At 40.8% G+C, this 18,559-nt stretch overlaps 2 protein-coding genes across 2 annotated transcripts in view; one reads left to right on the top strand and one right to left on the bottom strand.

The window, feature by feature from the left end:
* LOC138968860 (uncharacterized) overlaps positions 1 to 18,559 on the top strand; it is a 510,049-nt gene that overhangs the window by 356,389 nt on the left and 135,101 nt on the right. The gene's annotated exons all lie outside the window — the stretch shown is intronic.
* Positions 13,586 to 18,200, bottom strand: LOC138968862 (uncharacterized). Its single transcript, XM_070341530.1, has 4 exons — positions 17,942 to 18,200; positions 16,415 to 16,575; positions 14,290 to 14,510; positions 13,586 to 13,904 (listed from the first exon to the last, which is right to left on the bottom strand). Exons 1-4 carry the CDS (start codon positions 18,036 to 18,038, stop codon positions 13,781 to 13,783), a joined length of 603 nt encoding a protein of 200 aa, XP_070197631.1. The 5' UTR covers positions 18,039 to 18,200; the 3' UTR covers positions 13,586 to 13,780.

Here is an 18,559-nt window from a genome sequence, read left to right as displayed (position 1 = left end):
TGCTCTTGAATATTTGTCTTTTTTCTTGTCTTTTTTCTCTCGCTGTAGCACAGATACTGTCTGTCTAAAATGCTGTTAGTATGCAGCCTGTATAAATAATAAAACGTAGCAACACAAAAAAATTATTAGCAATTATTTGTGTATAAGCTGTGAGATTCTCTTGCAAGATTCATTGGAAGGGTCAGAACAACACTGAAACCAAGTTTTAAAACAAAAAAATCAGATCTTCTGTAAAAATGAACCAGAAAATGTCATTGAGCGATGAGTGGAGAGATCGAGTCTCGTTCCTTTCCGTATTGTCAATCTATAGTACTGATCATGTCATCTGTCGCAAAGTTCAGTAAAGCAATTTCTTGTGTTTGTCTTGCTAGTACAGTCAGAGGAGCTTGCAGACAAAGGTGTTGGGACTGTTCGGCACTGCAACAGAAAAAAGACAAGAACACTTCAGTCACAAATACTGTGAGAGTGAAGAAACTAAATCTCTACATATCTGTCAAACAAACACTTTGCATGTATCCACATTTAATGTCTGCGAACATGAAAAGTAAGGGTTAACATTTCTCTGCCACAAGACATCTGTTTCAATTATTAAGAAGACACATTGCAATTGCCCTGTGCAAAATGATTCAACTGGCTAAGGTTAGTGAAATTTGGCACAGCAACAGAGATGTCCACAACCAAACTTTCTTCAAAATTAATAACACTGATGCTACCCTTGAAAAATCAGACTTAGATTTGCATCACTGATGCCATTCTCAAACAAAGTTATAGCAGAACAAATCTGCATCAACTTATATGTTGCTATCTGACTTAAGCATAACATTAATAACATTATTAACAACACTGCAAGTTGTGCAACAACAAATCCACTGATGATCGAACCATCAGACAAACGACAGCTTTTCTGATACTTACAATAACACCTCATAAACTCGAATTACCGCTGGCAAGTTAAAGAAAAGAAAATGAATTATGCAAGCTGCCGTAACCATGGGGACACGGATAGACTGACACTGACTCAGTTGTTGTGACAAAAAGAAGTCTGGTTAAAAACAAATCATTATTAACAGTAAGAAAGATGTCAGTATGTGTCTGTCAAATGAATAACAATGGTCAGTTTGTCACAGATTCAAACACTATTTTTTAAACCTCAGAAATTCCTGACAGCGTTTAGAACGTTTGTGAGTCCCTCTGCTTGAGCATCACACAAAAGAACATAGACAGTATAAAAACAATGTCTTTCAGGACACCTGTTGTTAAGACCACCCCCCACCCCCCCCTTTCAAGATCTTAGTTTTTCATATTTACTTTAGATAACGTCTGTAAATTGTCCTCATTTTGAGACTGCCCCCCTCATTTTCTTAGATTTTGGGGGTTATAAAAGAGGGGTTCCACTGTACCTGGTTTAAAGTGAGTGATGGACAGAACAGATAGTGACAAAATACAGAATGCCAAGGGTGAGTTACTAAAACAAAAAAGAGAAATGAAGCATAGGAGGTTTACTCAAACGAACAGTGATTTTTTAATGTCTTGACTTCCCTTTTAACTTTATTCAATTGATGTCATTCAAATAAGAAGTGCAGCAAACCAATCAGCAGTTTCTCTCATTTCCAATCAAAAAATATTCTTGGGAAGACTTCCCATCTATTGTTCGCATGCATGCGCGCATACTGTACAAACACACACCAGCATAAAATCATCATTATTATCATCAATTTTCACCATTTACACATACAACTTGAAAGGATACATCTTTATCTAACATTATTCACTGATGTTTATATTTTGCAACAAATTGCTCAGTAACATTCACACATGTAAACTTTTCCCTCTTTTTTGATTTTATCTTCCACAACACATTCTAAACTACTTTAGAAGTCTACACTAACAATTACAGCGGTAAATTATGTAGCTATGCCCATTTATGCACACGGTCAGCCTACAAATTTGCGGGGGTAAAAGGTAACGGAAATGACAAAAAACAAAAAATAACACAAAACTTCAGTGCTAATAAAACATTCAACACACTTTACTTGAGCAACAGGTGTCACACTGAGGATGAAACATTACATTACAACTACAAAAAGTGACAAACAAGTTATGCCCACACCGGGAGTGACTTTTTGTGTGCAAGGTTTGGTGAAACTGAAAATGCACAGGATGAATAGTGGCATATAATGATGAATAAAACGTAAAAGTGGTCAGTACACAGGTAACATTCATCAACACTAATTACACATAGGCAATACAAACGTTTTGATCATGCTGGAAGTAAAAATGATTATCAATGGATGAGGTAAATCATTTTGAATGTGTACACATAGATCTCACCTGACTAAGGACAGCGTTTTGCTGGCTTAGAGTGAGGTATCCCGTTTAGCTCGGATAAAGTCACAGCACACACAAAAGTGATTTAAAATACAATTCAACTTTATCTGTAAACAAATGGCAACATTGCAAGAGCAAAACTAACCCTCAATCACTTCTATAAGTATAACATGCATTAACCTTTAACCTGTAAAATGCAAAGCTTAAGCTGTGATCATTTAATTGACTGGGTTGAGAGGAAGCACAGATGTATTTTAGAAGACTTAGTATGATCAACCCAGAAAGCTCAGTTGTTCCCATAAGAACTTGAAAACCTGTGTTAAGCATAAAAAGCCCAATGGGCCTAGAACTTGTAGAAATAAATTGGAACCTAGCAGCAGATAACTTAGAGTAAGAAATGTATGACCCCCTCTTGTAGTGTACATGTTCCCTTTCTCTGTGAGGCAGAGTGTAATCACGATATCAACTCTTTAAATTTGAATTGCTCAACCAGTTACAGCACTGTACAAGGTTTCTCTTGTATATATATATACATGAGTGTCCGAGCAGTAACGACTGGCCAGTTGCTGCCTATAACTAGCTGCAGCATAATCCCAGATTGGTTTTCACATAAACATGTCCTAGCTGAGGACAAGCAAGACTAGCAATTACGTTTACAAGCTGACGCTGTCCATGAATATATTGCACCTCCATGACATATCACGGTACTGTGAAATACATTATTCATAATTCAAAAAGTTTCAGTGTTACATACACTGATTTAATCACGTGAACTCGTGTGAGTCAGGCTGGCACATTCTGCTACACAGTACACACTCCTGTGTTACAGTTAGACTCAACACTTTCAGATTCCATGACATTAGCAATAGGACACAACAAGGAACTTCAAATGTCAAAATTACTACGCCAAATTATTATTTAGAAATAGCATTGTCAATTTATTAAGGCAAAGTAATCGCAAAGTTTCTATCACGCACATGTTGCTAGTGCAGCGAACGATGTAACCTAGACATCGTCTGCAATGATTCCACTTCTGTTTGATTCTTGTAAAAAACGATCGCTTACCTTGATTAGACGAACACCAGGCTGTCGTCTGATATTACGGAGATATTATCTGCCGAAGGGCACGTCCTAACTCTATACGGGGTGCATAAAAAGCTCCCAAACGCCTCAATACTGTGCACTATTTGGTTTGTTATGCTTCGACTGTCTACATAATCGCAGCACAAAAAAGTGCTCACTTCCGGTTTTCATTTGAAGCTTGGGGAGTTATGCCCCTTCATGTTCCGTGGCCGTGCACAAGCACTTGAAATTAAAACTCAAGTACATTTTGTGTGTAATCGGCTTTCTCTCATTCAGTTTGTGTTGTTGTTACAATCTTCTTTGTTGCTTTCTTTCTTCATTTGATTTTTCTTTCTTTCCATCTTCTTTCCCTGTGTGAACGAAAGAAATGATTTAGTGCACCGTCACGTTTTTCAGGCCGGTGTCAGTCACGAACTGAAAACTCTGCCTGAAAAATCCTTCTCAATGAGGTCGACGCGCATGCGCTTACATGGGGAGATGAATCAGGTCGTGAACAGTCGAGCGGATTGCTCTCCCCTGAACAAGGCTTCTCATCCAGTCTCAGTCTACTAACAAACACCATTCTTTTCTTTATTTGGTGTTTAACGTCGTTTTCAACCACGAAGGTTATATCGCGACAGGGGGAAGGGGGGAGATGGGATAGAGCCACTTGTCAATTGTTTCTTGTTCACAAAAGCACTAATAAAAATATTGCTCCAGGGGCTTGCAACGTAGTACAATATATGACCTTACTGGGAGAATGCAAGTTTCCAGTACAAAGGACTTAACATTTCTTACATACTGCTTGACTAAAATCTTTACAAACATTGACTATATTCTATACAAGAAACACTTTACAAGGGTAAAAGGAGAAACAGAATCCGTTAGTCGCCTCTTACGACATGCTGGCCGGAGGCCGCGTAAATTCTTCCCCCTAACCCGCGGGGGGGGGGGGGGGGGGGGGGGGGGGGACAAACACCAGTCCAAAAACCCCGTTTACTCAGTACTTACGTGAAGTTGGTCGCGTTTAATGAACACACATGTGTTATATAACCAACAACATTGATCTGTTTTAAACTAGTTCTTTTACGCAACCAAGCACGCTCACACACACGCACTCATAGAAGGATACAACACACTCAGTGACTAACTCACCGTGGCACCCGGCCACACACACACTCACACACAAACACACAGACCCACACTGACACACACACACACACACCATCACAACCACAACCATAACATTCATGTGACAAGAAGTTCCTTTTGGGTGTCAAAAACCGAAGACAAGTTTTTTAATTTCATAGGGACAAAAATCACATATTATTTAAGAACACTTGGGGTTTAACAAATTTAAAACTAGCACCCAATAGAAAGGGGCTCTGTAAAAATCTAAGGTGAGTTGAGGGATCTGGTCTAGGTAAGTAAGATAGGCAGCACTCTGCCAGTCACCCATGGCTTTAATAATCTCGCCTGGGACCCCACAAGAAAGTCAGTGCCCAGGTGGCACCACCCCGCCTGAAACTATGGCTAGTCACATCAGAACGACCCTCCATCATTGACGCACTTGAGGCGTTTTGCAAAGGCCTGAGCAGAGAGGGGGAAGGCTTGGGACTTGGCTCCAACAGACCCCACTTTCCGAAACATACTGACAACAGCAGCAACAGAACACAGGGGGTGGGGATCGAGGGCTGGCAGGGTTATTTTTTGCACTCGTTCTTTAAACTGGTTGTTTTTTGACCAGCAAACGAACACAGACAGAGACAAGGGGTCACTGTTTTACAAGAAAAGAGCTAGTGAAGAGCGCTGCTGCGACGCGGGCGCAGTTTAAAAGCCAAGTGAGCGGCCCACTGCTGGTCAGTCAAACAGACCTGACATCAGCTCACAATTTAAAACAAAAATGCACCATAAAAAGCCTGCAGACCGAGGGGTTGTGACTAGTGGTACCCACCAGCCACAGGCACAGAAAACAAGTGTTTAAATTATATTGATACTAAATAACACATTGATTTTAGCATCCATTCTTTTGCTAAATGCACTGTTCAGTCGTCAGATCGTGTACATGATTGGGTGTTGACTCGCGCGATCGCTAAGCCTCTTTTGAACAAGACAATTGAATCGGTCATAGCGCATTAGTTTACTCAGAAATATGTGAATTTGGTCGCGTTTATTGAACACACATGTGTCATATAACCAACAACATTGCTCTGTTATTGATTGTATCATCCATTCTTTTGCTAAATGCACTATTCAGTCTCAGAGAGAGCAATGGTTCAACTCACAGAAAGTAATGGTTCAACAATGACTCAGAGAGAGCAATGATTCAACACACAGAGAGCAATGGTTCAACACACAGAGAGCAATGGTTCAAAACACAGAGAGCAATGGTTCAACTCAGAGAGAGCAATGGTTCAACACACAGAGAGCAATGGTTCAACACACAGAGAGCAATGGTTCAACACACAGAGAGCAATGGTTCAAAACACAGAGAGCAATGGTTCAACACACAGAGAGCAATGGTTCAACACACAGAGAGCCGCAATGATTCAACACACAGAAAGCAATGGTTCAACACACAGAGAGCAATGGTTCAACTCAGAGAGAGTAATGGTTCAACACACAGAGAGCAATGGTTCAACACACAGAGAGCAATGGTTCAACACACAGAGAGCAATGGTTCAACTCAGAGAGAGCAATGGTTCAACACACAGAGAGCAATGGTTCAACTCAGAGAGAGCAATGGTTCAACACACAGCCGAGAGCAATGGTTCAACACACAGAGAGCAATGGTTCAACACACAGAGAGCAATGGTTCAACACACAGAGAGCAATGGTTCAACACACAGATAGAACAATGGTCAACGCACAGAGAGTAATGGTTCAACACACAGAGAGTAATGGTTCAACACAGAGAGCAATGGTTCAACACACAGAGAGCAATGGTTCAACACACAGAGAGCAATGGTTCAACACACTGAGAGCAATGGTTCAACTAAGAGAGAGCAATGGTTCAACTCACAGAGAGTAATGGTTCAACACAGAGAGAGTAATGGTTCAACACAGAGAGAGCAATGGTTCAACGCACAGAGAGCAATGGTTCAATTCACAGCGGAGAGTAATGGTTCAACACACAGAGAGCAATGGTTCAATTCACAGAGAGTAATGGTTCAACATTGCAATGAGTGCTTTCTGTGTGTTGAATCATTGCTCTCTCTGTCTGTCATCATAAGAACGAACTCATTTTTTTTTGGTTGCGATTCGTCTCCGTCGTTGTGTAAAATACACAATAACATTCTACATTTGAGATCACATCAAGGTTTGTAATTCGTCATATAACCACATGCTCCTCTTTCTACCGTTGGTTTTAATTGACAAACTGGGTAGCGGAGCGAACGTATACTATAGAGAAATGAATGTAATGACATTTTAGTCAAGTTATGATGTTTGAAACAGTCCATTCACCGGCTTTAGAACCGTGGCACGTACTGACCGACTTCAAAATACCATCATCAGTCGTCACGCTCATAACTTGAAAAAAATATCTAACAGCTCGAGATAGGCAGTTTGCAACTGATAACTAAAATGAGATAAGTCAGTGCGTTTTTTTTTTCAAAACACAAAAACTGACATTGGCCGCAATTCCGGCGACTATATGCGAGTATAACAAAAAGACCATAAACCACTGTACTCACCGTTAAACATGACGAAGAACACGGAACAAGAGGTTGAAACGTCGCCGTTATTTGTCACAAGTTCCGTGTTTGTCTTTTTGACGTGCATGAGTACAGTGCTGTTTGGTCTTTTTGTTGTTCGCTCTCACGTGCAGTCGCCACTGATTGTTTATTTGCTATATGCGTATAGTTATTATTCGTTTGACAACATATATGAATCTCTCGTGAGTTTGACAACACTGACATGAGTTCCGTCTTGATGAGTACTATTTGACTGCGAGACGTAGTATTATCGCCCCTGTCAGACTTGCCTGCGCTGCTGAAAGCTGGACGGGATGTCACTAACACGGTCATCATCATTGCAGCACGAATGTGTGGAACTGACGTGGTAATAGTGATCATTGTAACTGATGTAGTCACACAATAAGTATTGACCCAGTGGTTAACTTGTGTCTTCGCGTCAAGCGTCGTCAGTGCTGCCCAATAAAAAAATAAATAAAAAAATACACGAGAAAAAAAAACCCACGAAATAAAAGATTAGAGAGAAAAAAAAAAGTTAATGACAATTTTTTGTTGACAGTTTTTGAACAAGAATGAACATGAATGAATACATAATTTGACTGCAGGGAAAACTATTCAAAAGAAAATCAGATAAAAAAGGATATAACTTATTTTCAGTGATCGCACGCACCTGCTATTAGTTTCATACGACCACACGCGGCGTTGTACACGCACGCAAGTACGCACGCACGCTCACATACATACACACACACACATACACACACACACACCGTGGCACACCACTCACACACACACACACTGGCGACACAAACACACACACACACCTACACATACACATACACACACACACACACATACACACACACACACACACACACACACAAACGGACACACTGTCACACACACACACACACACACATTCATAAACACAAAGACACACACACACACATACACACACATACACACACACACACACACACACACACACACAAACGGACACACTGTCACACACACACACACACACACACACACACACACACACACACATTCACAAACACAAGACACACACACATACACACACACACACACACACACACACACACACACACACACACACACACACACACACTCACACACCCATTAGAGTTTAACGTCCTCTCGGACACATTGGCCGAATTGGCATAGGTATTGACTATTGGTAATACGCTTGAGACTATTGTGCGATATTTTGATTTCACACGCCAGCATGATTAGGCTTGTGTCGTCCACGTATTGATATAAGTACAATCGGGATAATCAGTGCTCGTGTTTTCCAAGCCCTGAGACATTCGCTGTGAGCGATGAGATCTGTATCGTGCACAAGAGTGCACCAAGAGAGAGAGAGATCAAATCAAATCAAATCAAATCGAATTTAATTTACGAGGGTTGTGGCATAAGCAATATAAACAAGGTTCTTTTCAACCAGCCCTCGTCCAGAGAGGGACTACTCTAATCTTATAATATATATATATATATATATATTATAGTCCAAGTGGAAAACTCTTTGTTCTAGGGTCCTGTTATATTTTTACTATCCCTACACTGCCTGAGATGAAATTTGGCCATGTTGAAAACCCCACACGTCTTCCTCCATGTAGACTACAATGAAGTTCGAAGCGGGGAAAGGCTCTTTCGAGCTAAGACATGACGGGATTTACAGCGTGACTTTTAATGTCTAGAAGAAAATGTTCTACCAAAACAAAGTTTTTCAAAATTTGAGTCCTCATCGGACTATTCCAAACCAAGTCAAATCTACTGTCCCTAAAAATTTTTTAAAAAATTAAGCGACCGAGCAGCAGTGTGCTGATTTTTTGGCCGAATCATCTGCGATCTGCAGCACACCGAAGTTAGGTGTACGGGGAGACAACTCTAGTTGGGTATTGTGTCTGTTTTCAAGTTCCGCCAAAGAAAAAAAAAAAAAAAGCTGAAGATCTTTTTTTCTCCTGTGCTACATTTGAGTCAAAAACAATTAATAACCCGGCGGCGAGCGTCATTCTTGAAAAAGGTAGTATCACTGGGGGGGGGGGGGGGGGGGGGGGGGGGGGGGCGGCACAGCTGCTGGCACAACCACAGAAAGAGAGAAGTGTTGTCTTTTTGTACAGGACTACAAGTAGTGTCGGCACGACAGGAAATTTGTAGAAACGGCCTTATTCGTGGTTGATTTTTTTTTTTGGGGGGGGGGGGGGGGGGGGGTGTTTGGTTTGTCGAACCGGACTTTTTTTTTTCTAGTCAAATCATGCAGTTTATGAGACAATAATTTTTTTTTTAAAAAGCTGAAGGTTTTCGTTGCTTTTTATATTTAGTCAAGTTTTGACTAAATATTTTAACATCGAGGGGGAATCGAAACGAGGGTCGTGGTGTATGTGTGTGTGTCTGTGTGTCTGTGTGTGTGTGTGTGTGTAGAGCGATTCAGACTAAACTACTGGACCGATCTTTATGAAATTTGACATGAGAGTTCCTGGGTATGAAATCCCCGAACGTTTTTTTCATTGTTTTGATAAATGTCTTTGATGACGTCATATCCGGCTTTTCGTGAAAGTTGAGGCGGCACTGTCACGCTCTCATTTTTCAACCAAATTGGTTGAAATTTTGGTCAAGTAATCTTCGACGAAGCCCGGACTTCGGTATTGCATTTCAGCTTGGTGGCTTAAAAATTAATTAATGACTTTGGTCATTAAAAATCTGAAAATTGTAAAAAAAAATAAAAATTTATAAAACGATCCAAATTTACGTTTATCTTATTCTCCATCATTTGCTGATTCCAAAAACATATAAATATGTTATATTCGGATTAAAAACAAGCTCTGAAAATTAAATATATAAAAATTATTATCAAAATTAAATTGTCGAAATCAATTCAAAAACACTTTCATCTTATTCCTTGTCGGTTCCTGATTCCAAAAACATATAGATATGATATGTTTGGATTAAAAACACGCTCAGAAAGTTAAAACAAAGAGAGGTACAGAAAAGCGTGCTATCCTTCTTAGCGCAACTACTACCCCGCTCTTCTTGTCAATTTCACTGCCTTTGCCATGGGCGGTGGACTGACGATGCTACGAGTATACGGTCTTGCTGCGTTGCGTTGCGTTCAGTTTCATTCTGTGAGTTCGACAGCTACTTGACTAAATATTGTATTTTCGCCTTACGCGACTTGTTATATTTAGTCAAGTTTTGACTAAATATTTTAACATCGAGGGGGAATCGAAACGAGGGTCGTGGTGTATGTGTGTCTGTCTGTGCGTGTGTGTGTGTGTGTAGAGCGATTCAGACAAAACTACTGAACCGATCTTTATGAAATTTGACATGAGAGTTCCTGGGTATGAAATCCCCGAACGTTTTTTTCATTTTTTTGATAAATGTCTTTGATGACGTCATATCTGGCTTTTCGTGAAAGTTGAGGCGGCACTGTCACGCCCTCATTTTTCAACCAAATTGGTTGAAATTTTGGTCAAGTAATCTTCGACGAAGCCCGGACTGCGGTATTGCATTTCAGCTTGGTGGCTTAAAAATTAATTAATGACTTTGGTCATTAAAAATCTGAAAATTGTAAAAAAAAATAAAAATTTATAAAACGATCCAAATTTACGTTTATCTTATTCTCCATCATTTGCTGATTCCAAAAACATATAAATATGTTATATTTGGATTAAAAACAAGCTCTGAAAATTAAATATATAAAAATTATTATCAAAATTAAATTGTCCAAATCAATTTAAAAACACTTTCATCTTATTCCTTGTCGGTTCCTGATTCCAAAAACATATAGATATGATATGTTTGGATTAAAAACACGCTCAGAAAGTTAAAACAAAGAGAGGTACAGAAAAGCGTGCTATCCTTCTTAGCGCAACTACTACCCCGCTCTTCTTGTCAATTTCACTGCCTAAGCCGTGAGCGGTTGACTACGAATACGGTCTTGCTGCGTTGCATTGCGTTCAGTTTCATTCTGTGAGTTCGACAGCTACTTGACTAAATATTGTATTTTCGCCTTACGCGACTTGTTACATTTAGTCAAGTTATGACTAAATATTTTAACATCGAGGGGGGAATCGAGACGAGGGTCGTGGTGTATGTGTGTGTGTGTGTGTGTGTGTGTGTGTGCGTGTGTGTGTGTGTGTGTAGAGCGATTCAGACTAAACTACTGGACCGATCTTTATGACATTTTACATGAGAGTTCCTGGGTATGATATCCCCGGACTTTTTTTTTTCGATAAATGTCTTTGATGACGTCATATCCGGCTTTTTGTAAAAGTTGAGGCGGCACTGTCACACCCTCATTTTTCAATCAAATTGATTGACATTTTGGCCAAGCTGTCTTCGACAAAGGCCGGACTTCGGTATTGCATTTCAGCTTGGTGGCTTAAAAATTGATTATCGACTTTGGTCATTAAAAATCTGAAAATTGTAAAAAATATATTTTTTTTATAAAACGATCCAAATTTACGTTAATCTTATTCTTTATCATGTTCTGATTCTAAAAACATATAAATATGTTATATTTGGATTAAAAACAAGCTCTGAAAATAAAAAAATATAAAAAATATGATCAAAATTAAATTTCCGAAATCGATTTAAAAACAATTTCATCTTATTCCTTGTCGGTTCCTGATTCCAAAAACATATAGATATGATATGTTTGGATTAAAAACACGCTCAGAAAGTTAAAACGAAGAGAGGTACAGTAAAGCGTGCTGTGAAGCACAGCGCAACCGCTGCCGCGCCAAACAGCCTCGTCACTTTCACTGCCTTTTGCACTAGCTGCGGACTACGTTCAGTTTCATTCTGTGAGTTCCACAGCTTGACTAAATGTAGTAATTTCGCCTTACGCGACTTGTTCTTTCTTGTTGCATGTGTGTCCTATTTGGATATGTGTGTGTTAAAGCGTGTGTGTTGTGCACATATACTCGGAGGCAAAAGAAACGCAAATAAAGGATGCGTTAATCTATCTCGTCATTTGTTGTTGACAAATAAATATAATTATTTTCATAACTCAAACATTTCTCGATCAAACCAAACTATTTTTAAGCTGTGGGTGTGACATAAAACAATCTACATATCGTCGTCGGCATGAAAAAATTGCGCTAATGTCCAATGAAACGTTTAGTTTTACTGTACCAATTGACACTCGCGCAATTTTTCCATGTTGACGGCAATATCTTTACTTAAAATTGATTTCAGGATTTTGTTAACATAAACATTTTCTTTACCGCTTTGAATTTTCTATCTCCTGATTTGTTGTTGACAAATAAATGTAATTACAATACTACCATCATTGCACTTGCCAATATCTTGTTACTGGTGCTATTATCACAATGGTGTTCAATTAACGATGCTACATTTGTTTAACAATCAGTATTACATTTATTGTTTAAATGTACTTTCTTTCACATTTTGTAGTTTTCTATCCCATGATTTGTTGTTGACAAATACATGTCATTCCATTAATCCTATCCATGTGTTGCATTGTTGTGCAAGATGACTGAGTGTGTGCATAATATATATATCTCTATATATACATGTAGTCCATTTCAGAACATATTTACCATAAACAAAACCCTCGCTTGCATAATATTGATCGGGAACAAAACAAGATTTTTTCTTCAAATAACTTGCGTTATTTAACCATTTCACTATTTCACGCTAGCACTCGGACAAGTGTCACACACAAACACCCTGCCATGACTGTTTTTTGAAGAAACCACTTTGACCATTCACCTAATAATTACATGAAGGAACGTCTGGGAACCTGCTGATTTGAATCAGCAAATTTTCTTGTTGTGTGCTTTGGTTGTATAACTACTACACATCTGTTCTTGTGATCGGCGTTCCGCTGTTATAGTTTGGATACCGGTGGACTTGTAGTTTGTGTACATTTTTTTTTTGAGAGAGAGAGAGAGAGAGAGAGAGAGAGAGAGAGAGAGAGAGAGAGAGAGAGAGAGAGAGAGTTGCACCACACACACACACACAAACAACGCAGTAAACAGACAACTCAAAGGGCAGGCGAACAGTGAATAGAAAGCACGTAGGACAAGTTCGTTGAGGTTATTGTGGAGTTATTGTGGTGGTTGATGTGTGTGTGTGTGTGTGTGTGTGTGTGTGTGTGTGTGTGTGTGTATGTGTGTGTGTGTGTTTGTGTGTGTGTGTGTGTGTGTGTGACTGAGAGAAAGAGTGCGTGCGTGCCCGGCGCGTGTGTGTGTGTGTGTGTGTGCGAGAGAGAGAGAGAGAGAGAGAGAGAGAGAGAGAGAGAGAGAGAGAGAGAGACTGAAAGAGAGAGAGTGCGTGCGTATGTTTGTGCCTGCATGCGTGCGTGCGTGCGCGCGCGCGCGTGTGTGTGTGTGTGTGTGTGCGTGTGTGTGTGTGTGTGTGTGTGTGTTTGGTTTTAGATGTGTCCATGATTGTCTGGGTGTTTGTGTGTGTAAATAAACATACCGTGCAACAACAACAACAACTTCGCAAAATTACATCAAGGAAAGACAATTTATTGCGGCTGATCGATCTTCCAGAACAAGTTTACATTCAATAAACATATGCATGCCTTGCATATTTATTTGCACATTTTTGATATCACAATCTGAGATTTTTTCTCTCTCTGTTATTAAGACAATTTTCTAAATGGCCATCCGATGATATCAAGACCACTAAGAGAACACTTTCTATTTCTTGTCGCCGCCGAAGAAACTTCTCAGGGGAGACAATCGTGAGGCGGTGGTGCTCATGAAGTTGGCCAAGGAACGACCACCGCACTGCCGAGCAAGTCCGAGCAACTCTCGCCACAGTCTGCGAATAAATAAACAAATAAATAGACACATACACACAAATTAAATTGACTCCTAAAATAAAGTTAAAATGAATGAAGAGCAAATATATAGTCAAGAGTTAAAATGAAAGTGTGATGAGAAGTGAATAATCTGATAGAAAATGAATGAATGAACGAACGAACAATTACAAAACGCACAAAGATCATGGCAACAAACACGAAATTAGCAATAGTAATACGCGTCCACATCCTCCCCAAAACACACACACACATACACATACACACACACACACACACACACACACACACACACATACACACACACACACACACACACACACACACACACCAACAACAAAACCACAACAAAAACATTAAAAAAAAATTAAAAAAAAGGCCACCCACTTGGCAGAGCCGGATCCGAAGAGGTCGTTGAACTCAAAGACCTCGATGAACTGCTCGGTGTTGTCGCCGATGATGTCACAGAAACCGCTCTCCATGTAGCAGGGGCCGATCATGGCGATGGCGTCGTGCTCCAGGTCGTGGCAGTTGATGTAGTCACGTCGATAGTACTCCAACAGGCGCCTCGTCACACACTGCTGGGAGTTGACCAGGAACTCCTGGCCCTGAGGGTAGATAGAAAGAGAAAGGAGAGTGAAATGTTTGTCCATTGCACGACTAATCTTTGTACATTGCACGACCTATACGGGCAGAAAGAAAGGATATTGAAAAATGTGTACATTGTACGACCTGAGGACAGAGAGAGAGAGGAGAGTGATATCCTTGTACATAGTACGACTCAGTGCTGAGAGTTGATAGGGAACTACTGGCCCTGATGACAGAGCGAAAGCAGAGTGTTATCTGTGTCCATTGTACGACTGCTAAGAGTTGCATGACGATGAACTTCTGGCCCTGAGGAGAGAAATCTTTGTCTATTGTACGACTACTGGGAGTTGACCACAAACTCCTGGCCCTGGGGACACAGAGAGCGGAAACTACATCTTTGTCCTGTGTACGACTCCTCACAGGGCTGGACCTAGTGTATGAAAGGGAGGGGTTTCCCAACTGAGACAAGGGGCCCGGGTAGCTCAGGTGTAGCTCGGGTAGCTCAGGTGGTAGAGCACTGGACTTGTGATCGAAAGGTCGCTGGTTCGAATCCGGGCCGGGACGGACACGGGTCAACTTTATGTGCAGACCCAGAGACGGTATCCATCTCCCACCCCTGTGTCACCACAATGGCACGTTAAAGATCTTGGTCATTCTACCATAAGTGCAGATGGCTGATACCACCTAAACACGCATACATCAAAAGCCGTGAGGGCGTAAAAACTCGAATCGTATAAACCAATTCATGTCCAATATAGGCAATTAAGACCTGACGGACAATAAGCCCCTTAAAATTTACTTTTTCGTTTTACTGAGACAGGGATAACCAGGGGCAATGCTGTGGACATTTACTATTCCAAAGGGGTCTGAGAAAAAGGTGCCGAGTAAGAAGGAGGGGGGGGGGTTAACTCAGGAAACCCCCCTGGATCCGGCCCTGCTTCAAGGTGTCCTTCATTGGGCAGCAGTAGAAGGAACGTTGTTGTGTTTATGTTTGAAAATTAGTTCTTTGATTATTGATTTCCCCATTCATTTCACACTTATATTCCTGTCTTAATGATTGTCTGCACGCCTCTAAACTTCCTGAAGTAATTCCTGACACTAGTCGTTGAGCTGCGTCGTTAACTCAAGTCCCATAAAGACGCAAGCTGACAATATCAGAAGTTGATCATTACAAGATTCGCCGACATTGTCATGTGGAATGGAAAATATCGGTCAGTCTCAAACCGTCGCGTGTCAAAGTCCAACGGGAAGTCGCGCTTAACTGTCTGTGACGTTTCACTCGAGGGCTGCTTTCCGGCAGAAAATCCGACCAGGAAAGACCGTCTGGCGACCATGATTATAATGATGACAATGCAAATAATGGATGTACTCCTTTCAAGAGGGTGGCATGGTTCATTTGGTGGGTTAGGAGTTACTAGATCCCTAAAAGTTGAGACTGAAATGTGTAAGTTAATGACTATGTGGTAATTCAGAAACATTGATATGCCAAGTAAAACTTAAACAGAGCGACTTTCCGTCGAAGTACATAACGGCGGCTTGCTGAAGTCTGAAACCGTCGTACCGTGTCCGCTTTGCATCTCTATTCGTCTGTTTGACCTGTCCGTCTGTCTCCCCCCCCCTCCCCCCTCCTTCTCCCCCCTCCTTCTCCCCGCCCCTTTTTTGTGTGCCTTTGTTTCTCTTAAAGATGCCATATTTGTACTACGTATTCCTTATTCTTGTACCTTATATGTCATTCCTTTATTACAATTTCCCGTCGCGTTATTGTTTTTTTCTCTTACAACCCTTTTTCTCTCTCATTTTCTTCTTTTGCAACGCAGTCAACAGCGTAAGAGATTGAGAGAGAGAGAGAGAGAGAGAGAGAGAGAGAGAGAGAGAGAGAGAGAGAGAGAGAGAGAGAGAGAGAGAGAGAGAGAGAGAGACTCACAGCCTCAGTGAAGGATTCCATGAAGGTGTTGAAACGGTTGCAGTAGTTGTTGCCGTAGCGCTGCATGTAGAAGTCTCGCCCACACGGAAGACGCTGCTCAAAGCAGTCGAAGAACTCACAACTTCCAGCCTCTCCAAAAGCTTCACACCCATCGTCAATACCTGCAGGACAAAGTAGTGAACATTATGAGTTAAACAAGGACGACGCTGCTCTGAGCAGTATAAGAAGTCGCAGCTCCCGGCCTGCCCAAAAGGTTCACAGCTGTCGTCAATACCTGCAGGAAAAAGGAGTGAACATTGTGGGTTGAACAAGGAATACGCTGCTCAAAGCAGTCAAAGAACTCACAGCTCCTAGCCTCCCCAAAAGCTTCGCAGCTGTCATCAATACATGCAGGACAAGGGAGTCAATACTGTGGGTGAGTACTAAAGAACTGAAGAAGAAGAAGAAGAAGAAGGAAAGAAAAAGAAAAAAACACAAACAAAACTCCCAACCACTCTGAAGACGCTACTAAATGATGTCAAAGAAATCTCTGCTCTACATCAACATCAACAACAACAACAACAAAAACAACATCTACATCATCAACAACAACAAAAACAACAACAACAACAACAACAACAACACGTAAAATGTGACCATACTTACGATACAAGCATTGACCATTTTGTCGTTGGGAATATTAGTCATTCTGCAATGATTTTTTGCTTACGGTCCACTCCTCCTTTGAATGCTATTTCTGCCATTGTTGTTGCATAATGATGTGATAATGGAAATGTTACTATTCTTTCAATAAACATCACAAGACAATTAAGAAATTGAGAAAAAAATCAAGTAAGAGAGCAAGGGGGCAACTGCAGTAGAGACAACCAAAATGAATGTGTAAAGAAACCCCCCAAAAAAAGAGAAGAAAAAAAGAAAAGAAAAAAAAAAGAACAGAACTGAGCAAGTTTCAGCGACAACAGCATTTTACTCTTCATATAGTAGTTTAATGTGACGGAGAATAAGAACGAAAACAGAAATGTTCGGACTGGGTGGCCGAGTAGTAACGCACTTGCGCTCGGAAGCGAGAGGTTGCGAGTTCGACCCTGTGTCAGGGCGTTAGCAATTTTCTCCCCCCTTTCCTAACCTAGGTGGTGGGTTCAAGTGCTAGTCTTTCGGATGAGACGAAAAACCGAGGTCCCTTCGTGTACACTACATTGCGTTAAAGATCCCACGATTGACACTGAAAGGGTCTTTCCTGGCAAAATTGTATAGGCATAGATAAAAAATGTCCACCAAAATACCCGTGTGACTTGGAATAATAGGCCGTGAAAAGTAGGATATGCGCCGAAATGGCTGCGATCTGCTGGTCGATGTGAATGCGTGATGTATTGTGTAAAAAAATTCCATCTCACACGGCATATTAAATAGATCCCTGCGCCTTCTGGAGATACGCGCGCGCGATATAAGACTTCATATAACAAATGAGAAAAGGGCAGAAGTACCGCAATCAAGTACACATACACTTTACACAAAACATTGCCTTACCTCTACCATCGGCAGTTGCCGTCGTTTCCGAATTCCTGAAGAACCAAGCGTTGGCCTTGGCAACAAATATCACCATAGCAACAAGAAGAACCTTCATTTTGATTGTTTCTTTCTTTAAGAACTACCAAAGAAATATTTTGCTTTTCCGGAGATGAAGATTGTCAAAAGCGAGGTAGCTTCGGTCAGACTGAATAGGGACAGCAGAAAATCCGAGGTACGAAGGACTTCAGACTTCGCTGATTGCTGAGGTGAGGACAGAGATGTGTCAACAGTGTTATTTATTTAGTTAACTAGTTCACTGATGAGTCAGTTAAATCAAAGTCGAACAATGAAAGATTGTTCCATGTGGCAGTTCAGCTTAATGTGTTTTAATCAGAATGTTCGTTTGCTATGGTGGTATCGCAAAGCAGAATCGCAGGTGCAGGTCGAAGAAACATATCAAACAGTGTGTAAAGTGTTTGTACGTTGTATAGCTTTTGGGGGAAGAAGGGGAGGGGGTGGGGGATGTATGTGGAGACGGAGGGGAGGAGAAGTGAGAGAGGGGAGGCAACAAAATGCAGCCACCACCCCCTCTTTTTATGGGGCGGAGATGATTTAAAAAAAAAATGTGTACACAGG

The sequence above is a fragment of the Littorina saxatilis genome, linkage group LG6, assembly GCF_037325665.1.
Source record: "Littorina saxatilis isolate snail1 linkage group LG6, US_GU_Lsax_2.0, whole genome shotgun sequence".
In the NCBI taxonomy this organism is placed as follows: Eukaryota; Metazoa; Mollusca; class Gastropoda; order Littorinimorpha; family Littorinidae; genus Littorina; species Littorina saxatilis.
The sequence above is the reverse complement of the archived record's forward strand: the minus strand, read 5'-3'. Positions and strand labels throughout refer to the sequence as shown.